This window comes from Oryx dammah, unplaced genomic scaffold, assembly GCF_014754425.2.
Source record: "Oryx dammah isolate SB20612 unplaced genomic scaffold, SCBI_Odam_1.1 HiC_scaffold_23, whole genome shotgun sequence".
NCBI classification, from domain to species: domain Eukaryota; kingdom Metazoa; phylum Chordata; class Mammalia; order Artiodactyla; family Bovidae; genus Oryx; species Oryx dammah.
In genome coordinates this window covers 38,349,870-38,375,529 of record NW_024070207.1, presented here as the reverse complement: position 1 = coordinate 38,375,529, position 25,660 = coordinate 38,349,870, and the positions used below count along the sequence as shown (strand labels likewise).

At 42.3% G+C, this 25,660-nt stretch overlaps 1 protein-coding gene across 1 annotated transcript in view; it reads left to right on the top strand.

Moving 5' to 3' along the window:
• GPC3 (glypican 3) overlaps positions 1–25,660 on the top strand; it is a 451,757-nt gene that overhangs the window by 317,981 nt on the left and 108,116 nt on the right. Inside the window, exon 6 of the mRNA XM_040266185.1 lies at positions 17,108–17,228. Coding sequence (XP_040122119.1) covers positions 17,108–17,228 — 121 coding nt within the window. The remainder of the gene's footprint in view (positions 1–17,107; positions 17,229–25,660) is intronic.

Below are 25,660 nucleotides of genomic sequence, written 5' to 3'. Positions count from 1 at the left end.
TAGATATGATGAAAGTCCAATTAAAACCCCCTTCGCATGGCTTCTGGATAACCCAGCTTTTCCAAAGCCCAGCGGATGGCATTTAGCAGGAGTGCTCCATCCTCTGGTTATAACATAATGATCCAGAATTGCAAACACCCTCTGGCCCCTATGGTGATCAGCTTGGTCAGATTTGCCCAAGGCTTTCTAATTTGGGCACAGAATGTCCCAAGTCCTGGGAAATTTCTCAGTCTCAGGCAAAGAGGGACAGTTGGTCATCTCCTGGCAACTATGCCCTTAGGAGCATAGGCGCCACCATAGGATGATTGAAGCACTGGATGGTTGAAGTGTTGCTGGGGAACTGCAGATCTGTTCAGCTTTCAGCCTTCACGGTTTACCTTCTCTTACCTTTTCTTCCCTGAGGCATTCTGAAACCTTCTCTCTTCCCTTTGCCTCCTCTAATTCCTGTCTGAGCGTGCAGTGAAACTTCAGAAAGTAGAACTGAGTGGAGGTGGCATAGCCCAGGGGTAGAGCATTTGACTGCAGAAAGTAGGACTGAAACAGTGAAAAGTCTTAATCAGAAGAATGGCTAACATTTCTATAGTGCTTCTCATGTGTGCATTAAGTAAGTTAATTCTCACCACAGCCTTCTGATCTGGACATGATTGTTGTTGTTCTGTTGCTCAGTTGTGTCCAACTCTTTGCGACCTCATGGATTGCAGCACGCCAGGCTTTCCTGTCTTGCATCATCTACCAGAGCTGCTCAAACTCATGCCCATCGAGTCGCTGATGCCTCATCCTCTGTCGTCCCCTTCTCCTCCTGCCTTTAATTTTTCCCAGCATCAAGGTCTTTTCCAACAAGTCAGTTCTTCGCATCAGGTGTCCAAAGTATTGGAGCTTCAGCTTCAGCATCAGCCCTTCCAATGAATATTCAGGACTGATTTCCTTTAGGATTGACTGGTTAGATCTCCTTGCTGTCCAAGGGACTCTCAAGAGTCTTCTCAGGCACCACAGTTCAAAAGCATCAATTCTTCGGTGCTCAGCCTTTTTTATTGTCCAGTTCTAACATCCATACATGACCAGTGGCAAAGCCATAGCTTTGACTATACAGACCTTTGTCTGCAAAGTAATGTCTCTACTTTTTAATATGCTGTGTAGGTTTGTCATTGCTTTTCTTCCAAGGAGCAGGCGTCTTTTAATTTTGTGGCTACAGTCACCATCCACAGTAATTTTGGAGCCCAAGAAAATAAGTTTGTCACTGTTTCCATTGTTTCCCCATCTTTTTGCCATGAAGTGATGAAACCAGATGCCATGGTCTTTGTTTTTTGAATGTTGATGTTTAAGCTAGCTTTCACTTTCATCAAGAGGCTTTTTAATCCTTTTTGCTTTCTACCATAAGGGCGGTGTCATCTGCATATCTGAGGTTATTGATAATTCTCCCTGCAACCTTGATTCCAGCTTGTGCTTCATCCAACCCAGCATTTCGCATGATGTACTCTGCATATAAGTTAAATAAGCAGGGTGACAATATACAGCTTTGACGTACTCCTTTCCCAATTTGGAAGCAGTCTGTTGTTCCATGTCTGGTTCTAACTGTTGCTTCTTGACCTGCATACAGATTTCTCAGGAGGCAGGTAAGGTGGTCTGGTATTCCCATCTCTTGAAGAATTTTCCACAGTTTGTTGTGATCTACACAGTCAAAGGTTTTAGTGTAGTTAATGAAGCAGAAGTAGATGTTTTTCTGAAATTTTCTTGCTTTTTCTATGATCCAATGGATGTTGGCAATTTGATCTCTGATTCCTCTGCCTTTTCTAAATCCAGCTTGAACATCTGAAAGTTCTCAGTTCATGTACTGTTGAAGCCTAGCTTGAAGGATTTTGAGCATTCTTTGCTAGCATGTGAAATGAGTGCAATTGTGCAGTAGTTTGAACATTCTTTGGCATTGCCCTTCTTTGGGATTAGAATGAAAACTGACCTTTTCCAGTCCCGTGGCCACTACTGAGTGTTCCAAATTTGCTGGCATATTGAGTGCAGCACTTTTACAGCATCATCTTTCAGGATTTGAAATAGCTCAGCTAGAATTCCATTACCTCCACTAGCTTTGTTGATAGTGATGTTTTCTAAGGCCCACTTGACTTCACACTCCAAGATGTCTGGCTCTAGGTGAGTAATCACACCATCATGGTTATCTGGTCATGAAGATCTTTTTTGTATTGTTTTTCTGTGTCTTCTTGCCATCTCTTCTTAATATTTTCTGCTTCTGTTAGGTCCATACTGTTTCTGTCCTTTATTGTGCCTGTCTTTGCATGAAATGTTCCCTTGGTATCTCTAATTTTCTTGAGGGGATCTCTTCTGTTGTCTTCCTCTATTTCTCTGCATTGTTCACTGGAAAAGGCTTTCTTATCTCTCCTTGCTCTTCTTTGGAATTCTGCATTCAGATGGATAAATCTTTCTTTTTCTCCTTTGCCTTTCACCTCTCTTCTTTTTCTCAGCTACTTGAGAATAGCTCAGTCAACCATTTTGCCTTTTTGCATTTCTTTTTCTTGGGGATGGTTTTGATCAGTGCCTGTTGTACAGTGTTATGAATCTCCATCCATAGTTCTTCAGGACATGATTATTACCCTCATTTATTGATGTGGTTGAAAGTGAAAGTCACTCAGTCGTGTCCAACTCTTTGCAACCCCATGGAGTGTACAGTCCATGGAATTCTCCAGGCCAGAATACTGGTGTGGGTAGACTTTTCCTTCTCCAGGGGATCTTCCCAACCCAGGGATCGAACCCGGGTCTCCCACATTGCAGGCAGATTCTTTACCAGCTGAGACACATGGAAGCCCCAGTGATAAGGTTAAATAACAACAAGGGCCACGGCACTATTAAGAGAGATAGGATCCAAAATCAGGTAGTCTGTGCTCTCTTGTCCATGACACTGCCAGTCATATGCTTGGCTTCTCTTCTTCCTGTTCTTGATGGAAACCCTGATCTAAGCTTGTTCTCCTGTCCAGCACACTTGGGACAGGTGTTCTGTCTGGCTTTTCTTGCCCTGTGCTGCTAAGTTCTAACCTTCCCTTGGTCTATCCCCAGTCCTGGCCCAGGAAATTGCAGTTCTTTTTCTGCCTCTTGCACCATGCTTCTCAGCTTTCAGATTTTCTCAGGGCTGGAAGGTGGTGTCCCCGGGGAGAAAGAGCCAATGACCTTCACCTCCTTCTGAGGCCAGTCCTCCATTCCATCTCCCCTACACCATGGCTCCTATGATAACACCATTACCTATGACTGTGAAGCCCATGCAAGTAGAGACCCCTTTAGCCCTAGACCGGAAGTCCAGCTTGGCTCTTAACTCTACCACAAACTGGTTTGTGTGACCTTGGGCAAGTCACTGACCGCCAATCTTTTATTTGTAAAATGGAGTTAGACAAGATGACCTCTAAAGCTCTTTCCAGCTCTAACAGTCCATGAGTTTCAATGGCAAGGATATTTGAGGGAGGGGGGAGTCTGAATGGAGGAGGAGTGCCCTAAAGCCTCCTTGATGACATTGAATATCCAGTTCTTTATCTGATGGCTTCCCAAACAGACCAAAGTGAAAGCAATTGAAAAGGAGCCCGGGGGTATAATCATTCTCATCAGAACAGATCCTTCGGGTATCTTTGGGGCTACAGGGGGGCAGGTAGGTTGGCTGATTGAGATATTGTCAGAGTTCTCAGTTTCTGATATTGGAGAGTTTGGGGTGAAATTCATATAATTAAGCCTTAAAGAAATTGCCACCCCCATAGCACCACATGACCCCAGTGGAGCTTCTGAGCAAAAGAAATGGAATTCAGTGTCTGTTGCTCCAAATAATATTTGACACAACCACCCATGATGAAAATGAGAAGCCCTCAAACCACAGAGCTCTATCAGTGTCGGGAGAGATCCATCGAGTGGAGTGCCAGGGGCTGAAGGGCAGGTCAGAGCAGAGGGATGCAAAGTGGCTGAGCAAACCCAGGGGAGGGAGACAATTCTCTCTTTGCTGAAACCCTCTGGGCTAGAGAGCTAGGGTAATTTTTGACCTAGCTGTCCTTGTGTGCATTGCTGTGAGCTTTTATTAAGTATTTATGTAGCAGTTTATATTTCACCAAGTGCTTTACAATCACTTTTATTTGGCTGAGTAAAGTTTTCCTGGAATCCCATCTACTTTATGATCAGGAGAGGCACTTCTTGTTTGCTTAGCACCGCCCTGCACACAGCTTCACACAATAGGCCCCTTGTTCCGGTTGGAGAGCAGGTGCAAAGAGTCGAGGACCTGGAGGCACCTGCAACTGCTGGGGCGGTTGGAGTAGGGGTGGTTTACACTTCAGTTCACCTTTCCTTCCCTCTGTTACTCTTGAGTGTTATTTTATCGCTGGCGACTAGAGAGCGGCCGTGCCAGACTTGGGCCTGCCAAGGGCAGAGCTATTCTGCTATTGGCAGTGGTAGGGCCGGTGGCTCTAGTCTAGTTCCTCTGGCCATGCCCACCATGGGCACCGTCTTCCACCAGGGGAATACTGGAACACACTTCCACCAGAGTGTATTTCCTTCTGCTCCCCAGGGCCCTGACTGCAGCCTGCATCCTGGGGCTCTGGGTCCAAGTTTAAGAGAAGGCAGCAGAAGTGGCAGTTCTGCTTTCTTCAGGCAGACTTTTTTAGTGTCCTTGGGCAAGTCTAACACCTTCTTGCTAGTTTCTTCTCCTCTCCATCAGCCACAGATGCACCCTCTGCTGGCTCTCTTGGTGTCATGATGGAGGCTGTTGTGTGTCCTCAGCTCATGAAGTGGTAGAGCTGCACATTCTCAAGCATCAGTTTGCAGGGAAATCCCACACAGTCACTAGTTAAAGATTTCATTTTCTGAGGACCAGATTTGCCAAAGACCAAACCAGAATCTGGTCTGCGAAGTCCAAACTGGGGATAGTGGGCTTAGAACACTGGACAGTTCAGTGTCTCTAACTCCCAGGGTTTTGTGACTGAGCATAGAGCTGCATAGATGCTTAATAGGCAAGTGCAGAATAGAAGGTATTTGCATTCTGTACTGACATGCTAAGTCGCTTCAGTCATGTCCAACTCTTTGCAACCCCATGGACCATAGCCCACCAGGCTCCTCTGTCTGTGGGATTCTCCAGGCAAGAATATTGGAGTGGGTTGCCCTCTTCTGGGGGATCTTCCCAACCCAAGGATCAAACCCAGGTGTCCCACATTGCAGGTGGATTCTTTACTGTCTAAGCCACCATGGAATCACATTGACCCACCACTGGAATGACGGTGTTCACTGCGGCCTCAGGCAGGAACTCTGCCATCCCCTACCTGGCCATTGTTTTCCAAAGTGCTGTGATCTGGCGGCTTAGGACCCAGTGGCAGGTTTTCCTGGCAGGGCCCAGGCAGAAGTCCAGTATAACACAGGTCCTCAGTCACTGGCTCCAGATTTGGGGGGAAGACCCCAGGGGAACAGACTGACAAGAGCTGGGCAGAATAGATCAGCTTTGGATGAAGTCTTCAGTCTCAGTTCATTTCAACAGAGGTTTATTGACTGCCTGTTGTATGCTGGCCACTGGGTAAAGCAGAGGACTGACTCAGGTGACTATAAATACAGAAACCAGGATGGAATTTGGCCATATGGCCCAGGAGAATATACCTGACAAGACGAAGCCATGCCTGAACATGTAGGGTTCATCCCCAAAGCGTGAAATACTGGCCCCAAGGATAGGTCAGGCAGCTAAGCTCTCACCTTTGTCTCCATTGGCTCAGGGTCTCAGTAGGCCTAATCCCATGCACTGAAGATTTATTGTTGTTGTTCAGTCGCTAAGTCGTGTCTGACTCTTTGTGACCCCGTGGACTGCAGCACGCCAGGCTTCCCTGACCTTCACTGTCTCCTGGAGTTTGCTCAAATTCATGTCCATTGAGTCAGTGATGCCATCCAACCATCTCATCCTCTCATCCCCTTCTTCTGCCTTCCATCTTTCCCAGCATCAGGGTCTTTCCCAATGAATCGGCTCTTATCAGGTGTCCACAGTATAGGAGCTTCAGCTTCAGCATCAGAACTCCCGGTGAATATCTAGGACTGATTTCCTTTAGGATGGACTGGTTTGATCTCCTTGCAGTCCAAGGGACTCTCAAGAGTCTTCTCGAGCACCACAGTTCGAAAGCATCAAATCTTCAGCGCTCAGCCTTCTATATGGTCCAACTCTCACATCCGAACATGACTACTGAAAAAACCATAGCTTTGACTGTACGGACCTTTGTTGGCAAAGTGATGTTTCTCCTCTTTAATACGTTGTCTAGGTTTGTTATCGCTTTCCTTCTAAGGAGCAAGCGTCTTTTAATTTTGTGGCTGCACTCACCATCCACAGTTGTTTTTGAGCCCAAGAAAAAATCTGCTACTGTTTCTCCACATTTTCCCCATCTATTTGCCATTAAGTGATGGGACAGGATGCCATGATCTTAGTTTTTTCAATGCTGAGTTTTAAGCCAGGTTTTTCTCTCTCCTCTTTCACCCTCATCAGGAGGCTGCTTACTTCCTCTTCACTTTATGCCATTAGAGTGGTATCATAGGCATATATGAGGTTATCAGTATTTCTCCCTGCAATCTTGATTCCAGCTTGGGATTCATCCAGCCCAGCATTTTGCATTATGTACTCTGAATATAAGTTAAATAAACAGGGTGACAGCATACAGCCTTGACAAACTCCTTGCTCATGTCTGTTGTTTCATGTCTGGTTCTAACTTGCTTCTTGACCTGCATACAGGTTTCTCAAGGATTAGGGGCCTGTAGAGGACTGTGGCTTAGACAAACTGACAACAAAACAGTGACAGGAATGTTGAGATTTCTTTAAGTATTTCAGTAGTACTCGTTCATGTAAAAGCAGTTTATCCTTTGCTCTCAGTCTTTGTCAGTTCATGAAATAAGGTTCAGCAAGACATCCAAAGCAACATTTAGGAGGCTTTTCTTTGTGAATCGCAATGCAAGAAAAAAATCCACAAGTTACACTCTTCTCTAACTCAGACTTGCCTCTCCCTGAAACTCGTCTTGAGTCTGTGAAGTGTGATTGTAGGTAGAATTTGAAAGTTCTCTTCTTCATTTTGAAGATCCTTGCATTAAAGAATAGATGTTTGTTCTGGATCCCGCAGGGACCTGGGACAAACAAAGCAGTATTCTGAAGAGAAAGATTTGGAAAAGTGTGTGGGTGTTTCAAGAGCCATCTAATTCATTACTTGTGACAGTTATATGCAAAGTGGAAGCGGAATATTTTCTGTAACAGAGAGCAGGAACATAAAATGTGGAGGGAGGAGAGAGTGAAAAGGCTTCTGACACCCAAAGGTGATCACTCGGGAAACTTGGCTGTCTGCCCTGGGGCACAGGTCAACAGTGTCTTCTTCAATGGACTAAAATAAATTCTGAACCGTTTGAAGTCCTAACCGTAAGTTCCCTGCCTCAGATGCCCCGTCTGCTGGCAGTTCTGTGAGGACTTCTCTGCTGACGAATAGTTGCTTTCAGTCGGGCTTGCCTGCTCAGTGCTGGCTGCTCACACAATGGAGACTCTTCCATTTCTCCAGTTCTCTCAGTACAGGGATGAGCAGACTTGAAGCTTCCCCGAAGTATTCATGGCAATATTTATTCATTCTGCTTCAGGAAATCCTTTTCCAAATAACATTTATTGAACACCTATTTTGTGTTGGATACTTTCACAGAACAATACCAGTGCTCATATAAATGTGTTTGGGCCCTCTTCTAAACGCTTAACCTATATTATCTTAAATTTGCTAACATTCATTACACAACTAATCCTCAAAACAAATATAGGTGGTATTATCCCTATTTCAGAGATAAGGACACTCACATCCAGCAGAGTTTAGTTACTTGTCAAAAGTCACACAGTACCAGCCTTTGAACGTATGTCTTGACTCCAGGACCAGTGCTCTTCCCACCATATTACTCAGCCTTTCTAAAGTATACTGTCCTTGCTGTCTCAGTAAACTATGTAGACAGGACTGAATTTTACCTTTTAAAAATAAAATAATTATTGATCATCATTTTCAACATCAGTTACTTTCATACAATGTTCTCATGTGTGTGACCTTTTCTTTGACCTCTTCTTCTTGGCTTTTCTATTTGGGGGAGGTTGTGGCTCTAATCACACTCCATCAGCAGTGATACCAATAATAATTTGGATGGCTACTGTTTGGTCTCTCTGGGACTCAGTTTGCCCATCTGTAAGAGGGGTGCATTGAACTAAATGATTTCGAGGGTCCTTTATGACTCAAATATCTTTGAGTTAAAATCTAACTTTCAAAAAAAACTAAAAAAAGGTAAAAAACCATTTCCTTTTGGTTTAACTCCAGTGGGACAAGAAAACATCTGGTTTTCTGGGTTACTTCTCTGGGCTAGAAAAAGTCACTCAGTCATGTCTGACTCTCTGGAATTCTCCAGGCCAGAATACTGGAGTGGGTAATCTTTCCCTTCTCCAGGGGATCTTCCCAACCCAGGGATCGAACCCAGGTCTCCCACAGTGCAGGCAGATTCTTTACGAGCTGAGCCACAAGCGAAGCCCAAGAAGATTGGAGTGGGTAGCCTATCCCTTCTTCAGTGGATCTTCCCAGTCCAGGAATCAAACTGGGGTTTCCTGCATTGCAGGCAGATTCTTTACCAACCGAACTATCAGGGATGCCCACTCTCTGGGCTAGAGGGACTCTGTAAATGGGTTTGGGGTGATTTAATGATAAATCACCTTGTGCTGCTACATTATTGAACTTTGAATTGCTTCTTTTTTTTTTTTGCTATTTTTGGAAATCTTACACTGGCTCAGATTCCTCTCCTCCTTTGTATGTTCCCCTCAAGGACACCCCTCAGAGAACCCTTCAGCAGCCCTGCCCGCCCTGGCCTGGTGTCTTGGCTGCCCGTGGTCAGGGCTCAAAGCCCAGGAGGCTGTTCTCACCAGCCTTCCCACACATCAGGCTCTGCCTATGCTGCAGTTCTCACAGGAATCGCTTTTGCTTCCTTATTTACTTTTCTCTCTCCTTACCTCCAGTCTCCTCTGTGGAGTTTGCCTCTTCAGACAAACATTCAGGCATTTTCTCTCTGCCTCCCCATCTCTGCAGGAGGCTGTTCCCCACAGCGGGTGATATCAACTTCTCAAGCTTTTCTCACCATCTGGAAAATATTCTTTGCTTCTTGAGGTTTAAATGACTTCTTGATTATATTCCAAGACCAATCTTTTAGTCTCTCCTCACAGTGAGGTTTGAAACTAGGCTAAAAGCGGATTCTAATATAGCTATTCCCTTATATAGGTAATGTCCACTAGATGACGTATAAATGGGCTTTCAGCCCCCTGATTTCTACTCTAAATTTTGCTTCCTTTCTGTTGAAATATATCTGTAATTTCTGAAAGGCTATTGTTTGAGAATCAAAGTAGTTCTTGGAGTCTGGTGGTCATATCTGTTTCTGGCACTCTCCTGTCTGATAATTGTTCTGAAGTGGTACTGCTGTACCAACAATTATGAAAACCATTTTTCTTTAGACTTGTGCATACATAAATGAGAAGCAAATTGCTGCCTTCTTTATTAAACATATTTATAAAACTCAGCAATTTTTACTTTTGCTTTATTTTTCTGTTCATTAATGTAAATGAAGACTGTATCTTGGATAGAAAAAGAACATTTTCTTAGGCCTATTGATAAGGTGGGTTTTCTACCCTGTGTTCTAGTTTGTTTTTAAAGGTATTTATACTCTTTAAATTAAACCATTTTTTCACAGTGATTGTTGCAGCTGGAGTGCTTTCCAAGGAAACAGTCTGATAAATCAGTTTGGGCCAAGGGTGACTTGCAATACTGCAGCCTTTCCATAAGATGGCGCACTGAGAATGTGAGATCTGTAACTTCTTTGTAGATCATCTAAAACCCCAGCAGTAAATGAAACAAACTTCTGTGAAATTAAATATTTGGTGGGGGGATGGGGCAAGTTGGTTTTTCTAAGACTTGCTTTCAAATACTTTCCAATAGTCTAATGCCTAGAAGAAGGAGGAAAGTGAATTTTCTAGCAACTTCTCTCTCCTGCACTCGTACTGGCAATGCTCAAAATCACCAGTGTGTATTTAAGGAACCTTTTAAAGAAGAAATTTCTTCTAAAGGTGAGAGTTATGATACTAACTACCTGTGCTGCTGGGAAAGTCCCTCCCTGGGTCTCAGGTTCTTCATCTACACCATCAGTGGATTGGACAAGGGTGCTTCCTATTTGAATGTTGTATATTTGAATCCATTGATTTCCTTCCACTTGACCTGTGCTGCCTCAGCCAGCACAGAACCAGGAAGAAAAGATTGCCCATTTTACACGTTTGACTCTATTCCTCTTCTGCAAGTGCTCTCTTTGTGTCAGTTGTCCTAACACCATCACACCCAAATGTCCTATTTTCATTGGGTTCCTTTTCTCTTGACAGCTTTTGCAAGGTGTCCCCCTCCATCCCTGCCCAATCTGCCTGAACAGTATCTTCCTTTCACTTCACAAATCAAATTTGCTATTTTTGTGCTAATAAGCAGGTACCACACTGGATGGGGGAAGAAGACACCACAGGTAATGCTTTATGGGGATACTTCTAACATCACACATAACATGTCCAGTTAAGAAGAGTTTAGATTTAGGAGGCAGGAGCTCCTCTCTATTTTTCCTCCTCCACTGGAGGAGCCATGAACCATGTCAAAGCTTTAGGAAAAAGCAATGTTCTGGAGAGAGGATAGTTAATCTAATTAGAGATGAGTGTTGCTAAGCAGATAACCCATCCTTAAAATCCCCCATGGCCAACAGTGTCCCCATTCCTGACACTCTGGGCAGTCTGGGTGGGGAAAATTGTGGCTGCAGTGGCTCAGCCTCATTCAAAACCTGTCAGGAACCATTGTACACCAGGGGCACAGAGGAAGGGAGTGAAAATAAAATGCTGGATGAATGAATTAATTAATGCAACTCTACAGAGACACTCCTAACTGAGTCCCTCTGAGCTTAAAGCTTGGAGCATGTATATTACATAAAATTCCCTGGGGTTCCATTACATATGTCGTATTGCTACATGGCAGGGAGGCCTTTGCCAACATTCACTTTCCTGTTGTCCTTAGAGATTTCAGATCATCTTTGGTGTTTGTCTATATGATGGTGGTGGAGGAGGATTATTTATATGTCTAACTTCAATACCTTATCTTTCAAGAAGGCAAATACTTCACTGAATGGTGATGCTGTTGGATCTCTGTTTGGGAGAAGAAACTCCATACACAGGGCTCTCCCCAAGGGCTTTTAAAGGGCAAGCCCAGGAATCCGCTGATTAGGTAAAGAGAGCTGTTGTGGCAGGCCCTGTTGTGAGCCTCATAGACCTTCACCAGTAGCTGGCTAATTGTATCATACCATGAATTGGGCAGAGTGAGATGGAAACATCAAATATTTAGTCAGCTTGGATTATTTATAAGGAATAATAGCAGCGGAGCGGTTAAGAACAGAGGCAGCTGGACATAGACTCAAAAGTTCAAACTCTAGCTTTGCTATCGAGTAGCTGTGCGACCTTCGGCAAGTGGCTTCACTTCGTGCCTCGGTGTTCTTGTTTGCAAGAAGGAACTGATTATAATACTGTCCATCTTGTAGGGTTCTTAGGAGGACTCAGTGTGGTGCTGCGGGTTGTAGTTTTCCTTGTGCTTGGAACAGTATCTGGCACAGAGAAAGCACTCAGTACTGCCAGCTGCTGTTACTACCTGCACTAGGAGGTGCTTTGGGTGGTACACAAGAGAACTAACCAAGCCTCTGCCTTCAGAGAGCTCACAGACTATACGGGCTGGCAAATGGAATGTATGTGGAAGGAGCACAAGCCACTCAGCGTGGTACCCACAATGCACTTGGGTGCAAGAGCAGCAGTTCAGAATGATTCCCAGGGAGGCCCTCAACGCCCATCAGGAGAGGACTTTATGCATCTTCTGGGAAGGTGGGCAAGAACTTGAATGGCTTTTTTGCCTCTGTTTAGAGACAGGGTCCTCATAATAATACACATTCAGTCACATCCTTACTGACTGTCCTTTTGATATAGGTTAGCATTACCTCATTGAAGAGTAGAAAACATATAGGCTGTGTTTAACCTAACAAAGTACAGTTTGTGACCTGATGATAACCATCTGAGATGTGAAGGAATTCCAGGGTGACATTGTGTGTATTGGCCCAAACATGTGTTCTCATAAGGGATCACCTTTAAGCCGGGGATCTAGTCATGGCCGACATAACTCTGATTAACAAGAAGAATTTCCCAGAGGCTCTGAGCGAGGCCTAGCAGTTAGGTCCACTTTTTATTTTCCTTTGGTTTGTTTTTTGTTGTTGTTGTTATTGTTGTTTCATGTTGTTTTCTTTTGCCTTAAAAATACCTGCTATATGAATTTTCACTCATTAAAAATTATTGTAAAGACTTTAAAGTGTAAAAGATATAGAAGGACATAAAAAAGTAAAATTTCCCCCAATATCTTACTTACTGGAAGTAACTGCTTTTACCATTCTTTTATTTTTCTCATTAAATTTTTTAAGTGTCTCAAATTCTATGACATATTTTTAATCAAGTTGTTTTCATTAAAAAGTACTGATTTTAAAGACCACTGACTTAGAATGGCCACACGAAAAATGAATGGTCCACAAAATATTCTCCTTTCCTTCGGAAGGTTTATCATGCCCGGTTACCATTAACTAGTCTTTCACTATTAAGCTTAAATGGCCAATTGAGACAAACAGTTCTGAGACCATTCTTCCACCACTGATTAAGATGGCAGGTATTAAGGATGCTGTTCGTTGAGCCTTCTGAGCTTTCTGGGCAGACTTGGTGACCTTGCCAGCTCCAGTTGCCTTCTTGTCCACTGCTTTGATGACACCCACAGGAACCATCTGTCTCATGCCGTAAACAGCAAAATGGCTCAGAGGAGGGTACAGAAGCTCTCAACACACCTGCACTTGCGAGGAACCCTATCAATGATGGTAGCATCCACAGATTTCAAGAATTTGGGGCCATCTTCAGCTTTGTTCTAACTTTGTTCTTTTGATGTCTGCATAGTATTCCATTTTAACACTCAAGAATTTTAAGATTCTGCTCTACATTTTGTCTGGCTAAGGAGAAACGGGTAGAGGTGTGAGAAACAGAACATAGTATTGGGGATAGGGGAGAGGTATTCACATGCCTAAATGGATAGGGGAAGAGCAGAGTTCCTGAATAGTTTTAAAATAGTGCCACTAAATTTAAAAATAGGGCCACTAAATTTTAGCAGATGTAGACATCAATCGAACCAGTACTTTTGGTTACTGCTTTGTGGAGTAAATAAAATAAAGTTTTAGGTCTAAGCCATAAGCCAGCTCTTTCCAACACTTCTGTAACCAGAAACCATGCTTAATTTACTAAGTCTTTTGAGGATTTAAATAGCACATGGATAGAGCAAAATAGTGGATGCTATTTCAACTTTCAGAAAGTTTGGCAAGCTTTTAAACTCAAGGCTGTTTTTAAAAAATTGAGTCACCATTGGATTGGGGAGCAGTGTTTAGTCCTGGCTCCTTATCCAAGACTTGGAGGTAAGAAACAAACAAAAAAAAGAGCTGAAAGGGCATTTTTCTGAATGGTAGGAAATAGACAGTAGGGCCACAAGGGATCAGCTATGGGACTAATTTGACTTAATATTTATAAATGATTTGGAAGAAGGAGTACAGGGCAAAGTCACTAAGTTGACAGATTTCTATACACAATTCCACTGAGGATAATAAACTTCAGGAGGAGACTTGTTTTGTAAGAGTGGCAGGCTTCGATAGGAATAAGTCCAGGGACATGTCTCTAGGGACATGTTCCTCAAGTTCATTTTAGAACTGTTTACCTCTTTACCTATGAATCAGGTCTCTGCTTCAGGTATCAGTAGATATAAAAAAAAAGAAGATGGAGTTGGTGGTCATCAAGAGGGAGATGATATTGAAACAGACAGCATTATATACAAGCACACAAAAGGAAGCTAGTGGGGAGCTGTTTCTCACCAGATATATACACAAAGAATTTCCCTTAAAGAAATGCATTACATTTCTTTAACACAGCCCCCAAAGGCAAATGGTATGTGGTGGGTGATCTGTATATTCACTGGAGAAGGACATGGCAACCCAGTCCAGTATTCTTGCCAGGAGAATCCCTTGAACAGAGGAGCCTGGCGGGCTACAGTCTATGGGGTCACAAAGAGTTGGGCGCAACTGAAGTACTTCACACACATACACACACACACACACTGTGTATTTGCTAACTTTTAATGTTCAATTCAGTCGCTCAGTTGTGTCCGACTCTTTGCGACCCCATGAATCGCAGCACGCCAGGCTTCCCTGTCCATCACCATTTCCCGGGTTCACTCAGACTCACGTCCATCGAGTCAGTGATGCCATCCAGCCATCTCATCCTCTGTCGTCCCCTTCTCCTCCTGCCCCCAATCCCTCCCAGCATCAGGGTCTTTTCCAATGAGTCAACTCTTCATATGAGATGGCCAAAGTACTGGAGTTTCAGCTTTAGCATCATTCCTTTCAAAGAAATCCCAGGGTTGATCTCCTTCAGAATGGACTGGTTGGATCTCCTTGCAGTCCGAGGGACTCAAGAGTCTTCTCCAACACCACAGTTCAAAAGCATCAATTCTTCAGTGCTCAGCCTTCTTCACAGTCCAACTCTCACATCCATACATGACCACTGGAAAAACCATAGCCTTGACTAGACGGACCTTAGTCGGCAAAGTAATGTCTCTGGTCATAACTTTTCTTCCAAGGAGTAAGCGTCTTTTAATGTCATGGCTGCAGTCACCATCTGCAGTGATTTTGGAGGCCCCAAAAATAAAGTCTGACACTGTTTCCCCATCTATTTGCCATGAAGTGATGGGACTGGATGCCATGATCTTCGTTTTCTGAATGTTGAGCTTTAAGCCAACTTTTTCACTCTCCTCTTTCACTTTGATCAAGAGGCTTTTTAGTTCCTTCTTCACTTTCTGCCATAAGGGTGGTGTAGGCTACCATTTTAGAAGAAATGCAGTCAAATGTTCTCTTCAACATTCCCACAAGATATTTTCCTTCTCAGAAGATGACTTTTAATTATAAAAGTCAGACCTAGATTTCCTGAGCTCCTCTGCTATCATGCATGGTAGCATCAATACTTTGGCCACCTCATGCGAAGAGTTGACTCATTGGAAAAGACCCTGAGGCTGGGAGGGATTGGAGGCAGGAGGAGAAGGGGATGACAGAGGATGAGATGGCTGGATGGCATCACTGACTCGATGGACATGAGTTTGAGTGAACTCCGCGAGTTGCTGATGGACAGGGAGGCCTGGCGTGCTGCAGTCCAGGGGGTCGCAAAGAGTCGGACACGACTGAGCAGGTGAGCACTCACATATGCACGCATATGCATGTGGAAACCTCTAGAAAAATGTATATCAAATTTAAAGATGATTCTCTCTTGGAAGGATAAGATGATGCAAGAACTTGTGCTGTATGCTTTGATTATGTCTATATATTTTAATTGTCTTCAATGAGCACTGTTTTTTTGTAAGTAAAAATATGAGTAAAAAATATGAATTTGCCCTTAATTCAACTGCCCTATTGTAATTTTTTTAAGTGTATAAAGTAGGGGCAAAAGCCCTGCAAATTTTTCCATTTCTTTAAGAAAATATTCCATTATCAGGATGAGGAAAAAGCAAAAAAAAAGAGATCAAAACCTTTTCCCCCTTTGGTAACAGTGTTCTGGTCTTTCTACATGAAAAAAGATAAAGGAGAAAATGAAATCTGTCTCTTGTTTTTGTTTTGTGTTTGTTTGCCTTGTTTTGAAAGATGAGTAAATGCACAGAGGTCTGGAACCATGAAGCAAGCAAAGAAACCACCTCAGTAGTGAATTACTGTTCCAGTTGAAGTTGATAAAGCCCCACACTGAAAGGCAGAATTGCCCAGGATTGTAAATACCCCCATTCTCATGCTGGTGAGGATGTCCATAGATAGCTTGAAACTTCAATTTTGAAGCAAAAACCTATGTCTTATCCTGGGGGACCATGTTAAAACCTTCTCTTGAGCTGCTGGTCTGCCTCCCTGTGGAGAACAGAGACAGAAGCTGGCAGGTATAATTTATGCTGCAAATGGGTTGGGAAAGCCTTTTCAGGAGGAGCTGGACTGCCCAGACCTGCAGGAAATGATGGGAGGAGGAAGTGGAGAAAGGAGGAAGAAGTAAAGAACATGCAAGAGTCTTTTTCCTTCAGATGAATAGAAAGCACACTCAGAATTAAGGACCCTCCTGTGTGCTTCCCTTGCCAAGACCCAGCACCTCCCTTAGTGCTCTTCTGGACTCTACACTAGACGGAGGGCAAAATAAGGGCAGAGACCTTGTCTCTGTCTTGTTCATTGCTATATCCCCAACACTGAGAAAAAAGGAATGGTGAATTAATACTTGTTGACTTTTTAAAAAAACTTTACAATATTATATTAGTTTTGCCATACATTGACATGAATCTGCCCTGGGTGTACACATGTTCCCCATCCTGAACCCCGCTCCCACCTCCCTCCCCATCCCATCCCTCTGGGTCATCCCAGTGCACCAGCCCTGAGCACCCTGTATCATGTATCGAACCTGGACTGGCGATTCATTTCACATATGATAATTTACATGTTTCAATGCCATTCTCTCATATCATCCTGCTCTCTCCCTCTCCCACAGAGTCCAAAAGACTATTCTATACATCTGTGTCTCTTTTGCTGTCTCACATACAGGGTTATCGTTACCATCTTTCCATATATATGCATTAGTATACTGTATTGGTGTTTTTCTTTCTGGCTTACTTCACTCTGTACAATAGGCTCCAGTTTCATATGCACAATGGAATATTATTCAGCCATTAAAAAGAATACATTTGAATCAGTTCTAATGAGGTGGATGAAACTTGTTGACTTTTGAATGAATGTTCTCCAGTACAAGTAGACTCTATCTGGAGTAGTCTACCTTTGTACCACGCAGTCATCCCACGGGCTGGAAGGCTAAAGGTAGCTTGTGGTCAGCTCGACCATGTGCCAAATACCGTCAACTTGCACTTTGCTTGGGGCTCTCTTGTGACAAACCTTTCCTTTACCTTCATATTTCCAGATACAGCCAAAAGGCAGCAAGGAATGGAATGAAAAATCAGTTCAACCTCCATGAGCTGAAAATGAAGGGCCCTGAGCCAGTGGTCAGTCAAATTATTGACAAACTGAAGCACATTAACCAGGTATGTATGTATCCAGCAAAAACAGATATGGCAAAAAATTGAGTGATGGATGATGCTGAGCGTTCAAACTGTATTCTTGGGCTTTTGGAAAGGCAGCCATGTTCATTTTCTTTAGAGTCTCTCTGCTAAAAAGGACTTCTGACCTTTGTTTTTCACCCCATTTTTAAATTATAAAGAAAATATTGCAACATAAGAGAAAGCTTGGAAAACAGAAGGAAAAGTATTTGTCTCAACCCCACTAGTCCATCCTGTTTTCATTTTTACGTATTCTTTTTTAATATTTGGTCAGAAAATCACACATAGGCTTTTTACATAATTGGAAGTATATTAGTAATTTCTGCTTCTTAAAATTAACACTGTATTGGAAACACTTTTTCATGTTGACACAAATCTGCATTCTAATCATCTTTTGTGGCCCTGAAAGATTCCTTTGAGTGTTAATTATAATTAATTTGCTTTTGCTATGCATTCAGATTGCTTCAAATTTTTACCATTAAAGAAAGTGACCTCCTGCATAGTGCTGTCTCCTGATCTTAGATCAATTTCTTAACACACTGGAGTTATGGGGTTAAAGGATATGAGCATTTTACTGCGTGTTTCCAAACTGCTATCCAATGGGGATGTGACAGCTTTCACTGCCACCAGCAAGATACGAGAGGACCAGCTTCACTGCACTCATGCCAACTTCTGAGTCACTGCCATGCACAGAGCACCCACAGATTCCCTTGACTTCCACACAGTTTTTCTTCTCAGGAGTTTAGTAACTGAGATACAAATAGAAGTTAGTTGTACCATCTGCTTGTGATTGCTTTGTGGCCACAGTTTAAAAAATGCCATCAAAAATGCCACCAGATACCAGAGTGGTAGTGTTCCTACCCTATGGTCCATGGGTGGGAGGACCCTGGCGCCACTGACTTCTAGTCATAGCTGAGGAAGGACTTAATGAAATTAAACTCCTTCTGCAAGGACAGAGGCTTCTGTAGGATGACATTGGCATGATTTTGTCTTTTCCTGTGAAGTTTAGCAGTGAAATCTTTATGGTTTTTAGGAAAAATGTTTGGAACGGCTTCCTAATAGTGACATATTTCATGGCGAATGGCATTGTGAAAGTATTTACTACACTTTTGAGTGAGATTCCTCCAGAGCCTAATAAAGTGCTCTGCTCTCCGTGAGCACTTAATAATTAGTTGTTACTGCTTCTGAGCACAGAATAGTGGCAGTATTTGCATAACAGAGCCTTCTTTTTGGTGAACTCACAACCTCACTAAGTTCTATAAAGCCTGGTTACATACAGGATGTTTCAAAACACATCTCTGAAGAATACAGAGCACAGTGTAAACCTCCCATTGCTGATGGTGTGCTTTACCTCGGGACAAAGGCAGTGTTTCTTTGAATTGTTTCTAAATTATCTCAAACCAAATGTGTCTGGGTGACTCCACTCGACTGGTTAGATCCAAGCACTGGTAAGGCCAGAACCTCAGACTCCATCTCTGTGCCCCTCCTTTTAAATGAAGAATAGTGTCAACAGATGTCTTTGGTCACCAGATGTGAAGGAATACCTACTATGTGCTCAGCCAGGTGCCAGGGAGTTTGAGGATTCAAAAGGAGTCTGGCCTGTTTTCATACCTTCCTTGGAGGAGAAACACATGTTTAAATACAAAGAAAAGGCAGCCAATAATGAAGAAGAGCTAGACAGGGATGTTGCTCATCAGTTTTGGGGTGATTTGCTTAGGCCTGAGGTGGGCTGGGCTACTGTGAGAAGGATTTCGTAAGGAATATCAGGGAAAGACCTGTGGATGGAGCCCCACCCTGTAAAAAGGGAAAGCTGCATCAGAGCATATGATCTGGCAGTCACTAAAAGTGACTATTTCTAGCAAGCCCCTCAGTAAAGACTTTGGGTGTTTAATAGTAATGCTCTGGGAGACCATGTCATATAGTGAATAGAACATGGGCTTTGAATCCACGTGGATTGCAATTCAACTGTGGGTCTTACTAGATATATAACTTTGGACAAATCATTCAACCTCTCGGAGCTTTAGTTTTCTCATCTGTGGTATTTAGAGTTAGCAAAATAGTTCCTTACAAAGTTATTGTGAGTATAAGAAATTATATCTATGTATCTATATTCATATTCCCATTATGTAAAATTTCTGTATAAGTATACATTTTATATATATGCATGTATACACACACACATGTAACTGCATGTGCATGACACAGTTAAGGTGATTACTATAGTCAGGATGTCCTCTGTAGTCAGGACTTACGTGAGTCTGAAAGAGAACAGTATTCTAATACTTTTTCCCAGTCTAATTCTGCCACCCCAATTTTGGGTGGATCAAAGAGATCCCTTTGATACATCTTTCTCTCCCATGTTGTTTCCTTCTTTCTCTTCCTGCTAACTTTCAGCCACAAAAGGTGAAGCCTCTTCATAGGTAGGGAGGTGTATATTGTCAGTGTCGGAAAGGTCACCATTATAATTACTTTCTCCTACCTTTGCCATGGACATATGTGTGGACATTTTTGGTTCCTTTATAAATACCATTGAGCAACCAATTAATTCTCATTGATAGACCAGTTTTACCTGTTTAAGTTGAGCTGTTAAAATTGGTTGGGCTCCAAACACCCACGCTGGTTTTTTCTTGTCTCATCTGTATTGCTTTACATGGCCAAAACATATCTTCTTTCAGACCTCTTTTGGCCATGGTTCAATCTGAAAGTGAGACACTTTAGGGAAGTCATAATGAAGAATGGGATGATGATGATAATGTGTTGTATTTGTGTAGCATTGAACCATATTTCAAAGTGCTTTTATGTCCTAAAAGTCTAACTGCTCATATTAGAAAAAATATATCCAGCCTGGAATTGTATAAGATACAGTGCTGTCAAAGAATCCTTTTCAGGAACTCATTGTTACCCTTGGGTATTATTTCATCCTCACTGCCTCCTGGGAGGTAAGTGATAATGTTTGTACCTTTTTTTATAGCTAGGGAAACTGAGGCAGAAAGCCATTAAGGGCTGTGTGGACATGCTGCCAAAACATCCAGTAAGTTCAGTTGAAAATTCAACCAATCATCCAGATGTTATTTCCTATTCACTGCCAAACATCTGGATTCACTGAATGCCTGGCTACAATTGACCTCAAGTTATAGTGATGAGGAGGTAGAATCAAGTTAACTTGCCTCAGTTCACATGTAAGTGAGTGGAGAATCCAGGAGTATGTTATTTTCCTAAGCCCCTCGCTTGGTGCTGCAACTGTTGAACGACAGTAGGATACTCCAACATATGCAACTGTGAGTACAGAGCTACTTTTGTCTCTGCGTGCATGCCCATGTGTGTCCATCCAGATGGACTGTGGCGAGGCCGCTTATGAGCACATCCCCAAAGACCTCTTCACTTTCTTCCATGGAAATTCTCAGCTGCCTCCTTTCAAGTTATGGTTGCTGTCGATAGGATTTGAAATAATATATTCACTGAGGGAGTAACGTAACATTATTTCCATATTGACAGTCCCACGATGTAACCTGGAAGGGACGTGTTCAGGGTCAGGCCCGGGGCCCCTTTCCTGGGAAGACCTGCAGGTGTGGAATGTCCTCCCTTCCTCCTTCCAAACCAGAGTTCTTGTGTAACATTCCCACGATTGGAAATGAGGACCCTTTTATTTCCTTTTCAGTTTCTAATTTGTGTGTGAGGATTTATTGTCTTATGTTAGGAGAGGAATTGAACTCTTAAGTCCTCAGTGTCAGTCCTGGAATATGCTGGCCATGTTGCTTTAAAAGAAAAATTGTGTTTTTCTTAATATCCTGCTTCAAGGCTCCTGCATGGAGAGAAGACCCCACAAATACCAACAATGATCATGATACACTCTTACCCATAGGCCACTGTGACCTATGTGTCCTCTAACTCAGTTTGTTGGTAACAGTTTCTAAGAGTCGCTGTGTCATTAGCGTTAATGTTGCAGACCTTAAACTACTACAGAAGCTATTGTTTTCAAGAAAAACCTAGCTGTTTATTATTTTCCCTCAGTTTTAGTTCGGGTTCAAATGAAATTCCAGAAATTGTTTTCCTGCCTGTTAGAAACAGTTGAAGCCAGAGCAGTCAATACCTGCTCATTTGGTGTCAGAGCTTTTCATTCAAAGTTGGATAGTCTCATCTGTTTGGGATGGTTGAAATGTCCTGCTGAATGGTGGGGGTGTGGACGAGGTGGCCCCTTAAGATTCCTTCCAGCCGTGTGATTCAGTGATTTGTGGCTCAAGGTCAGGCTTTAACCCAGCACCCTCTTGTGAGCAAGTCTTGTGACTTTATTCTCTGCCCTGCCACTCTTTTTTAAACACCCTGTTGCCAGGTCACCCCTTTCTATTTTGTAACCTCTCATCTTTTCAGAGATTCTTCCCTTCCCACCAGTCTTCCAGCCTGGGCAGATGGAACTTAAACTTGCCCTTCCCCCTACCCAATTCTTCTGTTCTCCTGCCTTGTTCTCATTAGGCCATGAAAACATTAAACTACAAAAACACTTGTGCATTTATCACCCTCCTCCATAACCAGATAGGTGATCTGTCTTCAGATCTTGTTAGCCATGTGACTCCATATGAATGATAATAATTCTGCCATCAATTTGCACTGCACAATTCAGTTTGTAAAGCTCTTTCATGAACATTACATAAACTGATCTTCGCAGTGACTCAGAGAAGCAGACATTATTACCTAGATTTACCAGATGAAGAACCTATGGGCACTGGACATCTAAGTGACCTTCATATAGTAAGTGGTCAAACTAGACCTAGAATCCAGGGGGACTGATTTCAGTCTCTGTGCTCTTTCCTTCTATGTCTTTGAAGACACAGCATGCCTTGCTATGGTTAGCATGATCCATATATAAAAGATGTGCAGAAAGAAGTACAAATAGCAGAAACTCCTTAATTTGTCTAACGATTTCCAAGTCCCTAATGTAGTAATGTCTATGGTCTGAAGCTCTAAAATCGACAGCAGAGAAAGAGTAAGCATGTTGTTTACCAAGCGTCCACTGGAAAGAGTCCTGGAAAACTGACCACAATTGAGTATGGTGTGGAAACTGAGGCACTTTGTGACATAGACAGCAGACAAACTTTCTATTAGCTATCTCTAACTCATAAAATGATTTTAAATGGCCAAAGAAAATATTAAATGTCGAGCAGACAGTGGAATGTCTCCACTTCCATCCCTCTTCATAAATACCTGAAAAGTATTTTTAAGATGCCTGACAGATTATTTTGGTATCGTGAAAAGGCACTGACTTTGAAATAGAAAGTTGCAAGTTTAATAAATTAATTAATAAAGTTGTTACATGTCAGAAAAGTACCCAGGGCATACCTTAGCATGTAAGTTTTAAAAATCTTTAAATGAATCTCAAGCACGATCAAAAATTCTTTGAGTAACTTTTTTTCTCACAATAAAACCAGCGAGAGTCATAAAATGCTGGCCTACTCCAGTGGTTGCTAGAAAAGCTAACACTGATCTAAAATTTCTAAACCAAAGGAGAAACCTTTTGAGAGTCAAGTTTAAATAAAAGGCCTTTCCAAATGAAATTATGTCCCAATGTCTCTCATACTTCTTCACATACAAATAGTGTAGCAGAACTCTAATAATTGCCATTTCCATATGGAGTCAGAATGTGTGTGTGTGTGAAAGACATAGCATCTACCATGGCATGTTAACAACAGCCAATGAATGACTTCTGAGTTATAAAAGAACAATGCAAGTTGGTCTTCAAATACCAGACCTAGACTCTGTGGAGCTAAACATGATTTCATGAAGTAAAAGGGAATTAGCTGATGCATTCCAAAACACATTTATCATTAAAAAATCTTCTGTCATTTTGCTTAATAGCTTGAAAAATAATTACAATGTCTGGTGGCTTTGGGGAGCATGTGTTTTTAATATCTTAATTACTATGTACAGTTTAATACCGCACCAAGATGAATTCCCAAGGATTTCATATTAAATTTCTTGAAAATGAACTATTTGCTTTTTTAGAGGATACAGGATTAAAAGTACTTAAATTGGGTCATGTATTTTAATCTTTGCCCATTAAGTTAAATTATTCAAAAGCAGAAGATAAGTCAAGAGTGGTAAGCCAAAATGTTGTTGATAGCAACAACATTTGCTGGTGATTGTGGCTTATCAGTGAAAGGAAATACATGATCTTTTTTCATTGCAGTATTATACTCTTTCATAAGGTTTTTTTAGTAAGAAGTATTGGAAGTGTTCAGAGAAGGCAATGGCACCCCACTCCAGTACTCTTGCCTGGAAAATCCTATGGGCGGAGGAGCCTGGTGGGCTGCAGTCCATGGGGTCGCTAAGAGTCAGACATGACTGAGCGACTTCACTTTCACTTTTCACTTTCATGCATTGGAGAAGAAATGGCAACCCACTCCAGTGTTCTTGCCTGGAGAATCCCAGGGACGGGGGAGCCTGGTGGGCTGCCGTCTATGGGGTCGCACAGAGTCAGACTCGACTGAAGCAACTTAGCAGCAGCAGCATTGGAAGTGTTAGCTATGGAAAGACAAGTTCTACATATGAAAAGGAAATTCTATCAAACTATAAAGGCTATTGAGTTTACAAAGTTAGAAATATATTTCCAAAATATCTATGAAATCCATAGAGTCTCTTATTTACATCTACCTGCTGGCCAAATACAACACAGCAAAAATAAATGCTTACAAATGATTGCTCTCTACCCCCGTAAACCTGTATTATAAGCAGTATATTGGTGTATATATGTTCAAATACTATTCAGAAATTCAGAGACAACTTTTATCCTGATATATTTATGAACATATATGTATCCTGCCGCTGGATTGTCAGCTCGTTAAGTCTGAGATCATGCATACAACTCTTGTTTTCTATAGCACCTAACATAGTGGCATATACAGAAAAGCCCTCATATACAGTATTTTATAGATCAGTTCATTCAAAGAAGTTAATCTTTGTTGCCCTAAATTTATTTCTGAACTTTGATTTAATTTAAGGTACTTTTCACATTCAATATTAACCAATTTTTTGTGCTAAAGAAGAGGGTTATGTAAGTGCACTGTTACAGTTTGTAGGGACATTTCGGTCATAGGGTCCAGCCCTTTGATTTTATAGACAAGGAAATGAAAACCTAGAGAGAGAAATGACTTGTCCAAAGTCACACTGCTAGTAAATGACAAAGCTGGGCCTGGGAAACAGATTGATAGTTTGTAGTGCCTTTGCTCTGCTTCCAAAGGCTCTTGTGTAATGCAAAACATGCTTGTAGACACGCAAGCACATTTTCTTATACAGAACTCCCAACCACAGCAGAAGCCCCTACCGAAGCAGTTCATCTTTGGAACAAAAATGGGCATAGCAAGAGACAGGAACTTGCTAATTATTTATCTCTTGTCGTATCTATTAACTAGTGTTTGGTCATAACAAGCACGCCTCAGTGCCTCCTGCCTCATTAAACCCAGTGAGCAATGGTTGCACATGGGCTAGGGGCCAGGGCAGGGGGCTCTCTGCTGGGATCACTGGACCCAAACCGGGCAGAGTCAGCAGGACCTATTGCTCGTGGTTTTATGCCCACTCACACAATCTGACTTGGGCTCCTGTCCACATTCAGGATTAGTCATTAGTCATCCGTTCACTCTCATGCTTGTATCTCAACTCCTCCACCTTCCTGGGTACCCTATAATGATTTATCCAGTGCTTCTCCCTCCTTCCAGAATGGCAAAATTAGCATCATATTAGTCAGTGGGCTTATGTGCCAGTTAGCTCAGTTGTCAAGGCAGTGTGTTCAGATTCTGTTCCACGGAGAGTAGAGATGTGAGAAACGTGCTGTGGGGGTTATTCTGCGTCCCCCATTCCTATTTTAACCAGAGTGTCTAAAATCTGCTTTACATATGGGTCTTCTAAATAAGATTTCACTTAAACAAAGGGCTTCAACTGCTAAAACAATAAAAAGTCTCAGCGTGCCCTTGAAGCTAATGTTAAAGGTTTAATCCCATATGGAGCCATTTCTTCATGTGAGCATTCACTCAATGAATGCACCAAGTATCTACAGTACACAAAACAGTCACAGAATGCCTTCCAATCTCCATCTGCCATTCCTAAAATGAACTGTTAGTTAAAATGGAGACAATATGGAAAGTATGAATGGGTTGGTGGAGACGTTATTCCTACTGGAAATGATGTTCCCATTGGAAGGCCCGTTATTCTCATATTGGTGAGCCAAAAGTATCTTCTTTGAAGCTGAAAGACCAAAACAAAGTTTTCCTTGCCCATGTCATTAGGATTTTGACAAAATTCAATGGTAATAAAACTAACTTCTGAATAGAGAGCAGATACGTTTGCCCCAGGATGCAGCCCTATGTTAATTGGCTCAACCAAAAGTTTGGCCTTACTCCTTTATACCCATGGTTATTGAGACCTAGGGC